This window comes from Malaclemys terrapin, chromosome 3, assembly GCF_027887155.1.
Source record: "Malaclemys terrapin pileata isolate rMalTer1 chromosome 3, rMalTer1.hap1, whole genome shotgun sequence".
Lineage (NCBI taxonomy): Eukaryota > Metazoa > Chordata > Testudines > Emydidae > Malaclemys > Malaclemys terrapin.
Genome location: NC_071507.1, coordinates 85,885,296 through 85,905,927, shown reverse-complemented (window position 1 = coordinate 85,905,927; position 20,632 = coordinate 85,885,296). Strand labels below are relative to the sequence as shown.

The window sequence follows — 20,632 nt, the reverse complement described above, 5'->3', positions numbered from 1 at the left end:
AGTTGGCCTTCTGTGCATGTTTGACAGAACCAAAACCCCACTGTCTGATTGCTTAATTATTTACATGGATATGAATGACATCATTGCCAGTCAGTGAGAAGCTCATTTGTATTTGAGTTCCAAAGTCATTTCTAGAGAAAATATTATGTGTCTATTGGACATTACAGAAAAGAAGTGCATTGTAAGTTAAAGAAAGAAAACGTACTCTCTAGTCTACTAGGAGTATGGAAGGATGTGCTGCCTCTGTCTCGCCTCCAGCCTCTCATTTGCTCTCTAACATAAACCAGTACTGACCAGCTGGGTTGAAGTTGAATCAGAACCCTCAGAGGTTCTCAAACTTCATTGCACCATGACCCCCTTCTGACAACCAAAATTACTACATGACCCCTGGAGAGGGGGCCAAAGCCTGAGCCTGCCCGAGCCCCACTGCCCTAGGGGGTGGGGGGCAAAACCAAAGCCCCACTTCAGCCCCAGGCAGGGGGCCTGTAACCTGAGCCCCACCGCCCAGGGCTGAAGCCCTCCGACTTTGGCCCCAGGAAGTGGTGCTCAGGCTTTGGCTTTGGCTCCAGACCCCAGCAAGTCTAATGCCAGCCCTCGCAACCCCATAAAAACAGGGTCCCGACCCACTTTGGGGTCCCCACCCACAGTTTGAGAACCGCTGCATTAAAGTGACAGTAAACAAATACAGTCCATTTGAAACACAATACACATAAAATAGAAGAACCAGCTTCATGTTACAAAGTGTCAGAGTGGTAGGGATATGGGGGAAAGGTTGTAAAACAACTATTTGCAAAGTATGTGAGGTAAACAAGCCTGAACAGTTGCTTTCAATGCAAATCTGTATGTACTCACATTGGTTAAAATTTGGGGCGATGGGAGGTGATGAAAGTTCTACATTTTTACAGGAAACGTGTTTCACTTTTATTCTTGGACAATATTCTTTTTCACAAAGAGGCAACTATATCACATCAAAAAGTGCTGTAACTCTATAGAGTTTTATTTGATCTTCTAGGAAAACACACACCCAAATCACCTCACTTTTGTTAAAGGAGCAGTCAAGATTTGCAATAATATTGCTGATAGCTAATTCTATGACTTTCCAAATCAATCTGGCAGGCAACACCAAAACTAGAATAATCTAACCCTAACCCTAATCTATCAGGTGGTTTGCCTTGCAGTTGGCCCTGATCCTGCAACTGGACTCATAGCTGGGTGGACCCTTGCCCCAAGTTGGAGTTCCACTGACATCAGCGGGGCTCCATATCGTGCAAGGGCTACGTGGTGTGGATGCAGTTGCAGGATGGTGTACCAAGCACGTACAGCTATTCTATAATAACTATATTTATTTAATAGCATAAGTAATACACAGAGTACCAAGATAAGGCTTCAAATGAAGGGCATCAAATCCTTTTCCTTACCTATTTTAATGATGCTGCTCAGTTCATATAAGAGAAGTTGGTTGTCTCCGCCTGTATCCAACCGTTGTTCTATGTAGCTGTTCAGTTCGTATACCACTCCTTGCATATTTGTATCCTGATACTATTGAACCAAAGAGGAAAAACCCAGTTTAGAACAAACATATTCTACAACTTGAAAAAAGTGTTTTCAACATACGTATATAGAATACAGAGTGGATGTCACGTATCTAATCCTCAATTGTCAGCCCTAACCCAATTGCCTGAATATTCATGCCATGGCCATGTGATATGAATTAGCATTCCATGCTGTAACCAGCTAGTCAATTGTTCAAAATGTATTGATCAATTATTAATTGGCTACACATGGCCAGAATCATGATCATATCTCAAGAAACTGATTTGTGACAGTTAATAGACAGGTACCCTTCATATGCCTCCCTTTAACCTCCTTCCTCCATTATAAACAAGGCTGCTATTTTTGCCTCCACCTTCTGACTTCATTACCTACTTCTCTAGTACTCCAACTGATGTGTGTCTATTTTCCCCTCACAGCCTCATATATATCTACACTTTGGAGACTCAACCGTGTCCTAGAATCCTCTCCATCAGATATCACAGTGCGTCAGAGCTTCCTGGCAACTGATATTGAGGTTACTGGAGTGCACTGGTTGGTACATGAGGCATCATTTTTGCAGTGGGGAACATCAGAGTTTTGAGGAGCTAGCACAAGCAACTCAGACCTTGAAATACTGCATCAGCTGGCACAGAGTGTTCTGTGTTGTATGTGAGTTATACAAAAGTTACAGAAATAGTAGAAATGCTAGTTGCTGTAGCTTAGTAGGCATTCATTGCAAATAAAAATGAAAGACAGAGAACTGGGAGGGAAACGAGTTTAACTACAATAATTAGGACATTGAAGTGGAGGCAGTCGGGAAGCTGGCTGCTGTGAAGAGCTGCTGGTATGATAAAATGGGAGTTCCTACAAATAATTCAGGTAACCTCCAACCCTCCCTACAATGTTGTGAGGAAAAGGAGGTGCAGCCTCAAACCCCATTCCCAAAAGACTTAGCTGCATCCTGGTTGTCAAAAACCTCAAGAGACAGGTATCCAGTTCCTGGGTGGAAGTGCAATTGTACAGTGAATGCTCCTGTGTAGCATGATACCATGGTAAATACAGCATCATAAAAGGCAGTACATGACAGTGAGCACAGGTTCAGGACCATAACCAAAACTGGTGAGGTAGTTACTGGAAAGAGGAGAGGAAGCCCAGAGTATAGTAAATTATGTAACTGGGCCAAAAATAAAACAAAAAGCAGAAAGCAGTAGGTGAAATGTGCACAAATGAATGCTGTGTGAAAAAGCCACTAGGTCGCATTCTTCCACCAGCTCACACTGTAGACTGAAATATGATTAGGTCAGACCAGTACTAGTAGTATTAAGGATTATGCCATAAAAAGATTCTGAGCATCACAACCTATCATTTTACATGAATAAATAGGTCTGCATTTGTATATTGGTATAGAGCCTTTCCATAAGAACATAAGAATGGCCCTACTGGGTCAGACCAAAGGTCCATCTAGCCCAGTATCCTGTCTTCTGACAGTGGCCAGTGCCAGGTGCCCCAGAGGAAATGAACAGGTAATCATCAAGTGAGCCATCCCGTCGCTCATTCCCAGCTTGGCTAGGGACACCATTCTGCCCGTCCTGGCTAATAACCATTGATGGACCTATCCGCCATGAAATTATCTAGTTCTTTTTTTAACCCTGTTATTCTCTTGGCCTTCACAACATCATCAGGCAAGGAGTTCCACAGGTTGACTTTGCGTTGTGTGAAGAAATACTTCCTTTTGTTTGGTTTAAACCTGCTTCCTATTAATTTCATTTGGTGACCCCTAGTTCTTGTGTTATAAGTAGTAAACAACAATTCCTTATCTACTTTCTCTACACCAGTCATGATTTCATAGACCTCAATCATATCTCCCCTTAGCCGTCTCTTTTCCAAGCTGAAAAGTCCCAGTCTTATTAATCTCTCCTCATACGGAAGCCATTCCATACCCCTAATCATTCTTGTTGCCCTTTTCTGAACCTTTTACAATTCCAATATATCTTTTTTGAGATGGAGCGACCACACCTGCACACAGTATTCAAGATGTGGGCGTACCATGGATTTACATAGAGGCAAAAAGATATTTTCTGTCCTATTATCTATCCGTGTCTTAATTATTCCCAGCATTCTGTTCGCTTTTTTGACTGCTGCTGCACATTGAGTAGATGTTTTCAGAGAACTATCCACAATGACTTCAAGATCTCTTTCTTGAGTGGTAACAGCTAATTTAGACCCCAACATTTGATATGTATAGTTGGGATTATGCTTTCCAATGTGGATTACTTTGCATTTATCAACATTAAATTTCATCTACCATTTTGTTGCCCAGTCACCCAGGTTTGAGAGATCCTTTTGTAGCTCTTTGCAGTCTGCCTGGGTCTTAGCTATCTTTAGTAATTTTGTATCATCTGCAAATTTTGCCACCTCACTGTTTACTCCTTTTTCCAGATCATTTATGAATATGTTGAATATGACTGGTCCCAGAACAGACCCCTGGGGGACACTACTATTTACCTCTCTCCATTCTGAAAACTGACCATTTATACCTACTCTTTGTTTCCTATCTTTTAACCATTTACCAATCCATGAGAGAACCTTCCCTGTTATCCAAGAGCCTTTAGTGAGGGACCTTGTCAAGGGCGTTCTGAAAATCTAAGTACACTATATCCACTGGATCCCCTTGGGCCACATGCTTTTTGACCCCCTTCAAAGAATTCTAGTAGATTGGTGAGGCATGATTTCCCTTTACTAAAACCATGTTCATTTTTCCTCAACAAACTATGTTCATCTGCTTCTTTTGGGTATGTAGGCACATTTGACTAACCACACTTATTGATGGATTCACCACACAGCTTACCCTGGGCATCACAGTATATGGTGTGCTGTGGTTTCTGCTATTGCTTTCTTGCATAGATTTCTACTATTTGTATAACTCCCTCCACACTTTCTGCCACGAATACCGAACATATGACCCTATACATCTGTGAGTCATTTGGTTTCCTCGTTTCAAAACAAGTAAATGCTTGCTGAGTGAATAGCATTAATTCCCAACAGCCTTATTTAAATTGAACTTTTGTCATCAACGGAACATAATACTGACCAAAAATGCTGATGGGAAAAAAACTCATTGTTTGACCCATAACTTCTTCTTAACTACCTTAATACTGTGTCCATCTATTGCTCCAATAGACATATAGAACTGCATGATACCTGGCAGCTCTGGATATCCTCCTTGAGGCTAAGGCATATCAAATTGTTTCTAAATGATATAATTTTTTTTATTATTATTACAGACATTCCTGCAGCAAATATTAGGTGAGAGTGGATGTTTGTGTTTCCATTTTGGAAGAGTGTGGTGCTTACCTAAAAGAACATCTACTAACATTTTTTTAGAGGTGCACACAGTGCAAGTAAGGTGCTTGGCAAGCTTCATCCACATACTGGACCTGGTTCTCCACTGCCTCGCCCCTTGTGTAGTCATTTACACCTTTGCAAAGGGAGTTCTATCAAAATGATAGTATTCTACATATAACTTAGCACTCACTTTGCACAGGCACAAGTAACTACACAAAGAGCAAGGCAATGAAGAATGAGGTCTGGTGTTGCCAGCACACTTGAGCCCAGATCTGCAAACTCATGTTGCCACAGTCTAGGTTTCTCTAAAACCAGGACTGTAAATCATGAAAAATTGCACAGTGGGTTTGTTATGTGGAAAAATGTCCTCAAAGGACTTGGGGGTGACCAAATTCATTTTCACCTGTGACCTAGAGTAATCAGGATTTGAAGCTAAATCTTCAAAGGTTAAGGTTTGCATTTTAACCCACTCCATCATCTACATCAATCTATCAGCATAACATTATAACCCTTTACTCAACTTTCACATAACTAAGAACTATGTGTACATTGTAATTATGCAATTAACTACGTCACCTTTTTAATGTGTTAGCAAACATAAATCTAAGCAGACTGAAGTGCCTGGACACATTTATGCAACTGTAAAAATGCTAGCTGCATAACAAGAGTATTAATTTGTAACATGGCAGATTTCCATCCTGAGATTATCTGGATTTGACAACTGGCAAGATGAGCAGAATTTGTTTAGAATCATAATCAAGTCATTTTATAAGAGGCTGATGAGGTCTAAGACAAGTGGAAAATAAAAAGCTAAATCAATTACTATGATGTTGGACCTGTACTGGATTCATATTATAACACAGACTAGCACATATTTTATACAGATTTGGCAAAATAAAATCTAAACGGATCCCAGTTGATGAAAGGAATACCTCAAACAATTCAACCTTCAGCAGGAAAAAAAAGGCATTCAAACATGGTTATTTGCCATCACACAACTATGAAACAATATTTAAACTGTAACAGAACTCCTGAAGTCTAAAAATTATCAACAATACTCAAATCTAACTAACCCATTCTTCTTACCACTCAGCACTTTATGTATCAAACTGATGACCCTACCAATATTTTGTGGCTTTTAATTGGGAAATCTCAATGTCAATGTCACTATACTAAGATAAGGTAGCATTAATCTATTTTAAGTAATTCTATCAGTGCCAGTGATAAAACTGCATCCTACTGACATGTTAATTCTACTAATCACCTAAATCATAGTGCCGTAAAATGGGATAATTTAAAGGAGAAATCACTTTGTAAACACCCATGATTAAAGAACTTTTTGCAGAGCTTTTTCAGAAATACTTCTAGCACCTGTTTATCTTTAGAACATACGAGTAATGCGCAACAGTTAACAGCAAATCAACAGTGAAAAATAATTGGAAGAATACTGCTAGATTTTCTATCTAAACAAAAGGACGCATACTTTTTTTAAAAAGCTACACAAAAATTACCTTGATAGCTTAGTCCATGCAGAGATATTATGACTTCAGAAAGAGTCAGATGGATGTGAGTCATTCAATATGAAGAATTAAGTAATCAAAAAGTAAAGCGTATGTAACATTAAATGAAATATGAATAAGTATGAAGATTATTATTATTTTCTGCCCCCAAATCAGTGATTCCCAGCCTATGAGGTACAGCCCTGTCCTTTTATGTTATCTCAATTATTCAGCAGAATTCACTTTGCAGCGCATGAAATTACCTACAGGAATTTAAAAAAAACTAGGACTGTAGCTTCCCTTTGATGTGGGAGAAGGGCATCATGGGAGAATAGAGGATTAGAACTCAGAAACCTCTCTGGATGAGGTAAAGAGAGGTGAGGAAGCCACTAAACATGATGGAGGAAGGAGAGGAAGAAGGAAAGATCACAAGCTTTAAAACAACATTGCTTGAGACATTTAAAAAATGAACTGGCCATAGCACTAGAAAATATTTATGATGGATTTGGAGTTATTCTGTAATAATGTTAGGGTGACCAGACAGCAAGTATGGAAATCAGGAGGGGGTGGAGGATAATATGCACCTATATAAGACAAAGCCCCAAATATTAGGACACTCCCTATAAAAATGGGACATCTGGTCATCCTAAATAACGTATGAATGTTATGTATTCTAACCATTTGACTGGGGGGGGGGAGGTTTACTGTATGAATACAAAGGGTTAATTCAAGTAGGGGCCAGCTACAAATATGCAGAATAAAGGACATGAGATTCAAATAGGTTTCAGAGTAGCAGCCGTGTTAGTCTGTATCCGCAAAAAGAAGAACAGGAGTACTTGTGGCACCTTAGAGACTAACAAATTTATTAGAGCATAAGCTTTCGTGGACTACAGCCCACTTCTTCGGATGCATATAACCCTTTAATGCATATAACCCAAATAATGCATCCGAAGAAGTGGGCTGTAGTCCACGAAAGCTTATGCTCTAATACATTTGTTAGTCTCTAAGGTGCCACAAGTACTCCTGTTCTTCTTTTTTTGGAGATTCAAATAGCAACCCATTTACTCACACTTCAGGGAAAAATATTCCACCTATTCACTTTAATGTCCTACATCCAACCCACTATGGAGATCAAGGGACCGGTTTGTCATGGGGTGATCTCAGTTTGTAAACATAAGAGAACCAAAAAGCCTGTGAGTCTAAGACAAAGGGCTCCTGGGGGGATAAAAGTGCCATTCTTGAGGGAGTGGGAAGTGGGTGCTAGGAGTTGCTGATGAGAAGCAGGTTCTCATTGGGTAGTCTTCACTGCAAAACAAACAAACAAACCTCCAGCACCATGCCCCAGAGCCCAGGTCTATAGACTCAGGCTTGCACCACAGCACTAAAAATAGTGGTTTAGTTGTTCCCACCTGGGCTAGAGCTTGGATTCTGAGACCCAACCCCCATCACCAGGTTTCAGAGCTGGAGCAGGAACCTCCACATTACTATTTTTAGCACTGTAGCATGAGCCCAAGTCTCTGGACCCAGGCTCTCTGGCTCACTGCTGTGGGTTTTTTGGTTGACACTATTTTTTTTTTAACAGTATAGACATACCCACAGACACAGACCCCAAAGATCAGGGACTTGCTGAGGGTCTCTGCCAAGGGATGGCAAACCTCTAGGTAAAACAGACATGTCTATAACCCTTTTATTGGTTTAAAAATCTTTTATTTTCTTTTCTGTTATGCTTTGTTCCTACTATGGTAAATAAACAGTACTTTGGAGAAGGCCCACTGGTCATCTATATTAACCACCTGTCACAGCTCCCAAAGAGAAGACTTGGAGGTGGTAAACCCAGTCTGGCCTGTTGAGTAATCACAGTTGGTACAAAGGACGCTGTAGACTGGGGCTCGATCTAAGAGGGGAGAATCATGGGATTCCACCCCAGGGAAGGAAAGTGCACGAGGCCTGACATGTGAAGGGGTGCACTGAGAGAGACTAGCGAGGGGTCAAAAGTGCACTTAGCCCTATAGCTATGATAATATTCTCTAGAAAAAAATCCTGCACTGACCCTGGGATAAATTATCCACTCCTGCTAGATGAAGTACACATTCTGCTAGAGTGTAGGTAATATGACAGGGTGTCTTGCCTATAACAATGCCCTGCCATCAAGACAAATACTTTTACCAAACATATAAAGAAGAGAATCTTTCAGTACTGCTGGATCTCTGACAAGAAATCTGATATTCTAGATATTTGGTCAACCCCCCAAAAAAGTCCAGCATCCTTAGAATGAGCACCAAAGAGTCATCTCTCACTTTATGTCCTCAATACCTGGTCCAGCTCCCCAAGTTTCATATCTTGTTCTTTACAACTGGAAATTAACTTTCTTTTCCAGGAAGAACTGAATATATGCCTCATCTAGTTTAGCAATGGTTAAGCAGTTAATGTCGGGAGAGCCACTGTCCTGCAGAGGTCTCTCTCAGTGTATTCTAACATGAGATTTCTGAAATGGTTGGCAGAAACCTACTGACAGAATTCACTGACTCGTCATTTTGGGCTGCAGCTCAGCAGTGTCAGAGAGAGACTGTGTGTGTGGGGGGGGAGAGGGCGCCCCTCAATTAGTAGAACCTAAGAGTTATGAACTGAGCAGTCAACCACACACCCGATTTAGAACCAGAAGTATACAATCAGGCAGCAGCAGCACACACACACACACGAGAAAATACAGTGCAGTACTGTGTTAAATGTAAACTACTAAAAAAATAAAGGGAAAGCAGCATCTGTCTTCAGCATAATAAAATTTCAAAGCTGTATTAAGTCAATGTTCCATTGTAAACTTTTAAAAGAACAGGCATAATGTTTTGTTCAGAGTTACGAACATTTCAGAGTTATGAACAACCTCCATTCCTGAGGTGTTCGTCACTCGGAGGTTCTACTGTAACCTATCCAGGCCACTTATTCTTTGTTCTTGTGTCCAAGAGCTTTGGAATGTGAACAGATTGTAGTGTCAAATCTACATGATAGTAAAGAGAATGATGAATTTAGAGTGAACCCTGAAACCTCTAGCTCCAATCTCCATCAGTTTGTGAGGGTCAGAATCAATAAAGTCTGAAGAAACCTGATCTCATTTCAGAAGGAGCCTGTTTTGTGGGCCAGATAGTTTAGGCAGTTTAAATTCAGTGAAAAGATGGATGCCCACAGAAGTACCATGTAAGAAGAGTTTCTCAAGGAGAGAAAATCAGGAAGCCCATGGTGATATGGTGACCCCTAACTCAATAGGTCAGACAGTCTCCTACTGTAGTCATGCATTCGAAGCCACTGCAGTGCCTGCACAACTTATCTCTGAGTAATTTCATCCAGAAACATAAATTCAACAACTCTCTCTACGCAGACAATTCTCAGCTCTCTCTCTCTAGAGCTGTCTCCTTCTGTTCAAACTAAAATCTCAGCCTGTCTCTCTGACATCTCTTTGTGGATCTCTAGCAGTCAGCTCAAATGTAACATGTCTAAAAACAGAACTCTTAATCTCCATACCCAAGCCCTCCCTGCTATCTCCTTTCTCAATCATGGTGGACAATACCACCATTCTATCTGCCACTCAGGCCCACTGCCTGGGTGTCATCTTGGATTTCCCTCTAGGTTCTCATGTCCAGGCTAGGTCCAAGTCTTGTAAATTCTTTTTGCATAACATCCACGCATTCTACATAACATCCATTATTTTTGCCTTTTCTAGCCATCCACGAGAACTATAGTCCAGGCTGTCAAATATCATGACTTGATTATTGTAATATCCCTTTTGCTGGCCTGAAGATATGCAATCTTGCCCTATTGATATTCATTTGGTACACTGCTGCAAAGATCATTTCCCAAGCGTGTTGCTTTGGCTTACCATACTGACTATATTGTTTCCCAGTTTCTTTATAGTACCAAGTCAGTCTATCTGTATACATCTATTGTCTTTGGCTTATACTTACAGAATAAGCTCTTTGGGATAGAGGCTGTCTTTTTGTTCTGTGTTTGTACAGCGCCTAGCACAATGGTGTCCTGATCCATGACCAGGGATACTAGGTAGTACAATAATAATAATAATAATAATAATAATAGAAGGATGTGTTGTGGAGAAGAGGTAGTCTCAGCCTCTTAAGCCATGTAAAGGTTTTCCACGGCTAAACTGTTGGCTGAGGAATAACAATAATAAAAATTGGTTTGAAGACAAAGCAAATTACCACCTCAAATGTGCCTTCCATAGGTGACAGAGGATGAAGCAACATAGATCACTTATGGGAACTAGGGAAGACATTTCCATGCAACCAATCCAGTCAGCATTACGTGAAGAGAGAAAAAGAAGCAGAGAGGAGTAAATTTATACACTTATTTGAGTGGGAAGGATTTAGTTCTCATTTGACACACAAAGTAATTACCTGTATATGGAAAAAATAATGTACTTTATTCCACAAATGATAAAAGATGGCACTAGGCTCCTTACAGATAGAATTTATACATTTAGATTACACAGGCCAAAGTAAAATATGCTGACAGCATCTAAGGGCCAATTTTCCCACCAATTTTCCCCCCCAATCATCCCTGTGACCGGGTGGGGATCCCCATTCAGTGCGGGATGAGTACACCCCATCCCTCTAGCACCTGTTTCTTCGGGGTAGGACGCCTGATGGACTTACACTGATAAGACTGTCCTCCATTACAGGGCAATAAAGCCTAATGGTCAGAGTCAGTGGCGAATCTCTGGTTCGCGGGGCCAAGCCCTAATGGCCTGAGTCTATAGGAGGTCTCTGATTCGCAGAGTCTCGAGGCCTAGTGGCTGGAGTCAATAGTGGTTCCCTAGTTCACAGGGTAGGCAGACCTAATGGACAGGGTCTCTGAGGAGTCCCTGGGCCGCAGGGTAAGCAGGCCTAACGGCCAGAGCCGATGGACCGTCCCTGATTCACAGGGTAGTGGGCCACCTCCTGGGGGAGGGTGGTGGCCTAGGGTAGGGGGATCTGGGCGCTCCCTACTCCATTGGATCCAAGCCCCGCGCCCTAGTAGTGGCAGAGGGTTCTGCTGCTGAGGTCAGCAGGGATCAACCACAACACGCTGCCTATGTCCGGGACTATGGCTAGTCCCCCCCGGGCTACTTCCTACCATGGTTCTGGTGGCAGTAGTTGGGGTGTCTTCTGGTTGCTCGGCTGGGGCTGTTCCCGGCGTCTACAACCCTTATTGAGTATCAGTGGGTGCCTGGGCATGGGCTGGGGCCTCAGCACTTTGGGCTTCTGTGCGGTGGGTTGGTAGCTGCTCCCCAGCGAGAGCCTGTATGCTATATCTTTCCCCTCCGGTGGTCAGCCCCAACTGAACTGGGCTGCCTGCCTTTATACAGCCACTGCACCTGGAGCATGCCCAGTAGGGCCATGGCTTCCTCAGCTACCAAGGAAGAGTTAATCCCTTCCTGTCCAGTGTGGGGTAAGTACACCCCGTCACAATCCCATAGAAAGCCATGACCAAAGTTCCTTTAAAGACTATGCATACTGTAATTATGTGATGTTTGTTCATACACAAATGCATTACAAAACATCATGTCAATGTTTTTCCTGCTAGCAGCTGCTAATCCACAAACCACTATCATGATGATCTCCAGCCAGCACAAGCTTTCATTACTTTAACAATAAGATCCTCAGCACTGAAACAGAGAACCATCAATGGACAAACTAAGCCATCATTTTAAAGGGCTAGAATAATATTTTGTCTGGATTCCAGTAAAAACAATGTGATCCTCAATGTAGTCAGGATTGAGGAATGCTGAAGGTGTTACATAGGGAAGTTGGCAATGCCACTGATGTGCTATATCTGTTTTGTAGATAATTAAAAGATTTCAGTTCCCACAGCTACAATCCTGCACCTTTCACTATTGCTATATTATTCAATAATTTAAAAAAAATTAAAGATAATTAAAATTATTTGATATATTTTGTTTAAATGCATTAGCTGCCCTTCTTTTGAAGTAGCATTGTGATCTTATGAAAAAAGAAAGACAATTAGGAGGTGAAAGTGTACTGCATGAATTTATTGGGCTCTCTCTACATATGATTTATGCACTGTCTACATCATCATCTTTCTTCATGGCAGAATATTACAGGCTGTTGATCTATTGTATCATAAAAAAAATTAAGATATATAGGATGAAGAAGTGTATGACCATTGGTTTATTTGTCCACATAACTACTCTTCTCCTAATTTGCTTTTAATACAGACATGCATTCTCTTCTCCCATCTTCCTTTGTGGCCCACTTTTAAAAAATATTAGAAAAGAAACACTGGTGTAAAACAATTTTCTTAACCTGAGCCTACTGGGTACTTTCGAAGAGCTGCTAGGTTTTGCATTGCTTGGCTGCACTGATAGCTAAATCCTTCATATATGCAAATTGATAGTCCCATTTCCAATCATGAGTTACAGTGACATATCTTAGCTATAGTGCAATGATACTGTGAAAACAGTTAAACCACATCCGTGAAGAACTGAAATATGGGACACAATTTCATGCTCCCAAAAATTATGGAAGGTCATGAAATTCCATTAAGTCAAAAGCTTGATTTTTGAGGGCAGAAGCACTGAGCGGTGGGATATCATTTACTTGGCTCCAAAAATAAAAGTATAGAGAAACAATAGGCTTAAAGTATCCACCAGGCTTTCAAAGCAGTAGAGATGTTGAAGACAGGAAACAAAGAAATCTCCTTGATCCAAAATCAAGGGCTGGCCTGTGTGAGTAGTTTTGTTTAAGCTTGGACACTGGAAAGCATGAAGCTATAAAAAGCTGGCTCTGCTGTGATTAATTTTAATGCTTGTACATAGCCTGAGAGAAAACTGCTGCTACACGTATTTGTCTGACGTCTATTCTTCTTGTTTTGACTGAAGAGGACATGGGTTATAACTTGTTCAGTAAATAAAGCTTAACTGCAGCACCATGCACAGGTATTTATGAATTGTTTGTTCACACATCAAACGCTGCTCATGACGAAATCAAAGGAGGGAAAAATATGAAATGACAGCTGGCAGGACTTGCCCTATTATTAAGTTAAAGGCTGCAAAATAGCTCTAGTACTACACAGAGAGAGCTCACAATTTTTGAAGGCATACATTTTCCAGCTTGTTTATACAGCTGATCTTCAGGCCTGATCTTAGAGAGAGAGAGAGAGAACACTGTCTTCTGAACATCAACTTCTTGCCACATAGTCACTGATCACTGACATCCAATCCCAGAGACTTTCCTCCAACTTTTCCTCCACTGGTACATGTCAATATTGAGATAGATTCCCTCAATGCAAACATTAAATTAAAAATGATTTATAATAGAGTGAAGGAGGCATTGACTGGACTATAAAGACAGAACACTGTGATTATGTGGAACAGAAAAGTCAGCCCCATTTTATAAAATCTGATATTCACTGCAAGTGTTACAAAGGCCACACTGTACCTTGGTTATACCACTTATCCAGACAACAGCATTGTTAAAAACATTTAATGAAGTCCATTAACCTTTACATTTTAATTTGGCAGGTCTGGATATTACCATTTATTTAAATTTGCCTTGATAAATTGCACATTCCCTGTTAACATAGCTCTGTTGATGCCTGACCTGCAAACACTCCAAAAGACATTCCAAAAGACATCATGAGTGAAATTAAAAATATGGTCCAACCTTTTTCCATCTCCATACTGCTTTCCCTAGTCTCTTACTACTACCAACAGTATCCACAAGCCTCCTTCTCCGTTTCAACTTCATAACACCAGGGCCAGCTCCAGGCACCAGCTTACCAAGCAGGTGCTTGGGGCGGCCACTTCGGAGAGGGGCGGCACGTCCAGCTGTTCGGTGGCAATTCGGCGGACAGCCCCTCACTCCTGCTGGGAGTGAAGGACCTCCCGCCGAATTGCCGCCGCAGATCGCAATCGCAGCTTTTTTTTGGTTGTTTGTTTAGTTTTTTTTTTTTTTTTGGCTGCTTGGGGCGGCCAAAACCCTGGAGCCGGCCCTGCATAACACGTATCTTCCTCTGATAACACTGGATGTCGTATTATATGCATTATCTTCTGAAGGATATATATATTGCTCCTGGGGATTCTGCACCACTGCGCATGTGCAGAATTCATGTCCCCTTCAGATTTCTTTGCTTCCCTGCAGAAAATGACTTTCTGACAGGGAAGCAAAGGGAAGCCACAAGAGCGGTCATGTGACTCTCCCCAGCAGTATATTTTGGGTGCCAAGGGCAGCTGGCAGAGAGGTAAATCACTGTGGGGAAGGGGGCGGGACTGGGGAAGACCCTGCGTCGGGCTCAGCTGCTAGTCCCAGGTGGGCTGGGGAGGCCGGGACTTCCTCTTTCCCTGCATAGCATCCAGGGCCAGGTCAGACCCATCCCCAGATTTCTTCCCAGGCTGCAAGGAGCTCTGCAAACTCATTACTCCCCTGCTTCCTGCACCCATCACTCCCTCATCCAACCAGACCCCTCGTACTCAGACCCTCACGCCCCCGCACCCAGAACTCCCCCCCCCGCCACTCCCCCTGCACCTGGAGCACCCTGACAAGTTATCCAGACCCAGATCTCCATCCCACCGAGCCCCAACCAACTGCACCTAGATCCCCATCCCACTAAGCCCTCACTCTCCCCAGCATTTGGACCCCCCACAGAATCCAGCACACCCAGACTCCCCTGCTGAGCTCTATCCCCCTGAACCCAGACCTACCCCTGCTGAGCTCCAACCACCTTCACCTGAACCCCCCTGCAGCATCCCATTACTATTGCACCCAGAACCCCACAACAAACCCCTGTGCATCCAGATCCCCTCCACACTCAGGTTCCCCACTTAGCTGCTCGCACCCAGATTGCCCCATGCATAACCCTCTCAACCCATACTTGGATCCCCCCACACTAAGATCCTGCTGGGCTGAGCCTGCCTGCCCCCACCTGGTGCACCGGGCACAGAGGGGGCAGGGCCCTGGGGTGTTTCTGGGGCAAGCCCAGTCCTTGCACTATGTCAGGGCTGGGTGCAGCCTCACTGTAGAGTTTGTGTCCCAGGGGGAGCTGCAGAGTGTTCTCCCACCTCTGTGCAGCCAGTGGCCTGTGCTCTCCAATGCCATGCTGGAGCCTCCACATTTATTACACAAATAAAATTTGCAGAATTTTGCAGAATTTTAAAATATTGTGCACAGAATTTTTAATTTTTTGACACAGAATGCCCTCAGGAGTAATATGTATATGTCTGATGTCCTAACTCTTTTCTTTTAACTTTTCATTACACCATTCATTTTTGTTTTGTTGCAAAAATGTTTAAATCCTATGATCAATAAAGAAACAGTGTGAAGAATGAATAATGAACTTGCTGTGGCAGGGAGATATGGAAGGGATTTAAATGGGACAGAGAACTCATACAATTATTAACTGAAAAGATACTAATTCTGTAACTTTCAGTGGCATATTATGCCAGGGTGTTACCTGGTGCCAAGGCAGCTGCCAAAAGCCCTAAGTCCAAAAACGGGAAAGGAGAGGATTAAAATGTTATTGCCATTTCCAAGAATAAAATACTGTAAATGAGTTAGTCACTTGCTAGGTAATAATTTCATAGTGTTTATACTGTAAACTACAGCAAAGTGAATTGCTGCTGTGATCACCACAGTTTACAAAGCAAACATGCTTGCCAAAATGCAGCTTCACCGTGGGTACTGTACAAGCCAAAGTGGAATGGAAAAGAAGCCATTATTTGAAATGAACAAGGGGTAATTTCACTGTGATCATATCAGAAACACTGAGCATTTTTGTTTAAGTTTAAGGTTCTGAGGTACAACATGGCACACAGCCACCATGGGAGAAGGAAGCAGCAAACAAGACAAAATCCTGGCCATGATTTAAGCAGCAGTATTGGATATGTTAACCCCTAGCCTGTACACACATGCCAGCTCTGCACCAGACCCATCCACCACACAAGTGATACCTTGTACTTTCCCCTCCCAGCACAGCTGTCTGTGATCCCAGTCCTTTTATACCCATGGACTGGGAAAGCAGACACACAGTATCCTTCACTGGATTGTGTGTTCTATATAGTCTCACCAATCAGCCCACTCCCCCGTGGTCTCGGACGGACATTGTACGTGCTTAATGTCTCTCTAATGTCATTTCTAATGTCTAGATGAGGCAGAATTATGGACTTTACCCCAGTTTTGGCAGCCATAGAAGACTGACACCTCTCCAATTCACAAATAGTGTTTTACTAATATTGTGAATTGAATGAGTCCTTACCCCAGTCTAGCACAGAACACACACATGCAAGATTAGTGCCCAAACTCACCCTTCTTCATGTAGTAGTTATTTTCTTTGGGGGTAAAAGAGCGATAGCACAATATGAAGCTTAACCTAAGCTATTTCCACTAGGCTGATTCTAGGTTTTCCATCCAGAACCTCTGTCCCCAGAACCTCTGTCCAAAGCCCCTCTGCCCTGATAGCCACACCCACCTCTAGCGTACCTAGGAAAGGAAAAATTAGAATAAAAGAAAAAATGAAACAAGAAATAGAACTCCTGGACATCATTTTATACGGTGTTCAGTGACAAAAAGGTTTAAACAAGAGTGGGGTGGAAGGAACAGAATCTCAAAAACTTGAAATTTTCAGAAAAAACAAAAAATTGTTTCACTTTGAACCCTGCAAAATAGAAACAACTAAGCAAAACTGTCTTTCCATTTTTCAACCATTTCTACCCATACTTAGGGTGCAGGTAACAAGATGATATCTGCACAGTAAATGAGCAGGAATCAATCAGCATTTCCATACAGGTTCCGAACATTTGTTCACAGGATGGATCAAAAGAAGGTGCTTGCCACCCATTACAGCTATTGAAAGATATTTCACAAACGTTACAAAATTCAAGTGATAACATGCAGAAAAAAGTTCCTAGGTTCAAAGTTTGGTCACAGATGTTTATGAAACATTCAGTGACCATGGTTCTTGCATTTTTGATGGTGATAACAACTCTGTGATATCAGAAAATCCTTGGTAGAATGACTTCCATTTTTGTGGGGGACAATATTTATATCAAGACAATCTAACACCTTCACTTGAAATTTCTGAACCCAAGTTGGTTGAAAAATGGAAAGAATTGTACTTAGTTGTTCCTATTTTGCCAGGTTCTAAGTGAAACAATATTTTTAATTTCAAGTTTTTGAGATTCAGTTCCCCTCACTTCCACCTTTTCAAAAACCTTTTTGCCAATGAATGCCATAGAAAATTATGATGTCCAGGGATTTTGTTTCACGTTTCATTTTTTCTTTTGCTATTCTGTGACTTTTCAAACCTTCTCCAACTTTTGAAAAGATGCAGAAAGGAAAAACGAAACTAATTCTGGGACTCTAATTTTTCAATACTTTGCCACTCTAACTTTTCAAAAGTTGGAAGAGTTACAAAGCTTCATTTTTCCGTTTTCTGTTCTCACTTTTTCAAAATTTGAGCAAATTCTGAAATGTTACAGTATGGAAAAATGAAAAAAAAATGGAAAAAACTCTACACATCACTCAATCTATTGAAGTTAGTGATAGAAAGGAATAAAAAGAAGAAAAAATTGGAAGGGGGGAACAAAACAAAACAATTCAAATTTTTCAATTGCAACAACCCCTCTCCCCAAAAATACAAAACTATTCCTAAATGCAAGTTTTTCATAACATTTTTTACTTTTGAAAGGCCATTTTTAATTGTGCAAGAGAGTACTGAAGCAAGGTGATGGTAGAACATATGAGTCTGACAAAGTGGGTATTCACCCATGAAAGCTTATGCTCCAATACACCTGTTAGTCTAGAAGGTGCCACAGGACTCTCTGTTGCTTTTTACATATGAGTCTGACGTTTCATTTTAAAGTTAGTTTTTCATGACACATGGTGTAAAGAAAAATGATTTAGCTAGGAAAAAACAAGTAAATTTCCATTTTAGAACTTTGAATAATTTAAGGTTTTTCCATCTATGTGCTCATTTTTACTCTGCAATAAAATAGCTTTCATTGAGCTCTTTGCTTATATTGTAAATTGCCTGTGATACAGACAAAAGTCTTTTTTGCAACATTTCCAGAAATTAAAATGTACCATTTATTGCCTTTAAAACTCCCACATGGACTTAAAACTACTTTAAAAAATTGTATTTTTGCTGGGTATGGAAAACTCTAAAATTATTCAAGTTTATTATTTTCAGAATTCAATTCTTGAGCAGAGATATATTTACAATTCAATTACATTTGAACCTGTTTTGGGTTGTTACTGAAGTTAAGCAGTGCACTGCCATAATCTAGATTATTATATACTTTTTCTCAAATAATACAATATATGCTAACAAAGATGTCTACAACTTTATATACACATGTCCATTTGTAGTACTGTGTTTTAACCTCTGCATGTTAGATGGAGTCCATTAAAATTATGCATATGAAAAGTACACCATACTTATTTAATACTCTACCTATTACATACAAAGTGACTGATATTAAACATTTGAGGAATAGGGACACCCATATTTATACCCCAAAATTCTGCATTGCACATTTGTATGCAGATAAGTTAGCTTTGTACTCAACTGACTCCAAGATCTATACTGAGGCCCCACTGGTCTCTGGCTGGAGTTTAAGGTGTTTCTTATGACTTATACACCTATAAAAGAGTTGGGACTGGCCTATCTGAGGGATTGCCTCTCTCCCGCTTCCATACTGCCATAGATGCAGTCATGGGAGGTACCCAAGCTGGATCCCCTCACAATAAAAGAGGGGACAGCTGGCAGGGCATTCTCTGTCAGGACTCCACAACTCTGGAAACTATTCCCCTGCTAGGTCCTAAATAACCTGAATTGGAGGCCTTTTGAGCATGCTGCAAAAGAAATGTGTTTGATAGGGTTTTTGGAGAGGAGTGAAGAAATGATTCCCAGAACAATTAAGGGGTGGAAAGGAGTTTCTGTAGGTGGACGGCCGGCTGGCTGAGTTCCTGTTGAAATGATTAATGCTGCTGGGATTTTACTGTAACGTTAATGATGTGTTAAGGCATCTAGAGCTTTGGCATCATTTTAATTATTTTAAATTTTAACAAAATAAAGTAAATTATTAAATATCCCTTCAATTATACAATTAACAGTAACATGAGTACACAGATAAATTCGTTTTATAGATAACCACACTATCCCCCTAATTTCAAAAGCTCTTCAGACATCACTGGCATGTAAAAGGATATGGAAGACTGACCTCGGCATAAATTTATTCAGAAATCTTTCAGTTTCTCATAAATAGCCTGCATTAGGGATTAAGACTCCGTTATCTAACACATCAGTCCTCTGCCTAGAGGGTTACTAATCCAAGAAACTTGGTATCAGGGTTCTCCTATACCTTCACAATACCTTTCTTCATAGCTGTCGTGCAAAAAAAAGATTCACAGTGTAAGCATGACACTTCAGCCTGGGTTTGTGGTCCCTTGGACAATCTTCTTTTTAATCCTCTAGTGGAGGCCTCACTATATGTCTGTCTCCTTCCTTTGGCAATTACTTCTGTTAGAGTAAGTGGTTTGAGATGTCTGTCATTTGGAGAACCCCATCTTTATTTTTTCCTTCTCACTTTGCACACAAACAGAAACCAGAGTTCCACTTAAACCAATCTGTTTCTCGCTTTAATGTTTATACTCTGGATGTGAAATCAGCTTTAAAAAGTCCATCTACATTGGATTAAAACAGAGAAAGTCAGAGACCTTATTCTTCATGGAAAGCCAAAAAAAAGCTTGAAGGGCTCCAGTACTCAGTTGCTTGATGGATCATATAAAACATACATCAACTTGCACAGCATTCTGTAAGAGACCTCCTAAGGGTAGCAAAATACATTCTACAAACTATTTCCCACTGTTATTGAGTGTCCAGGGAGATTGAAGTGTTCACCCACTGGCTTTTATATGTTACCATTCCTGATGTCTGATTTGTGTCCATTTATCCTTTTATGTAGAGACTGTCCGGTTTGGCCATGTACATGGCAGAGGGGCATTGCTGGCACATGATGGCATAAATCACATTAGTAGATGTGCAAGTGAATGAGCCTACTAATGGTGTGGCGGGTGTGGTTGGGTCCTATGATGGTGTCGCTAGAGTAGATATGGGGACAGAGATCCATCAACTTAATGAAAAAACTCGCACAGATACAGACAGACATTATCTTCCTCTCCAAGTGCAAACAGATGAACATCATACAAAATGTACTGAAAGTAAAAAATCCATTGCAATCGACATACTGCACT

At 41.1% G+C, this 20,632-nt stretch overlaps 1 protein-coding gene across 5 annotated transcripts in view; it reads right to left on the bottom strand.

Annotated features, from left to right (window-relative positions):
* Positions 1–20,632, bottom strand: part of PDE10A (phosphodiesterase 10A) — a 534,797-nt gene that overhangs the window by 87,735 nt on the left and 426,430 nt on the right. For all 5 annotated transcript variants that reach the window (XM_054023695.1, XM_054023697.1, XM_054023694.1 and 2 more), the window contains exon 4: positions 1,419–1,539. In XM_054023695.1, coding sequence (XP_053879670.1) covers positions 1,419–1,539 — 121 coding nt within the window. The remainder of the gene's footprint in view (positions 1–1,418; positions 1,540–20,632) is intronic.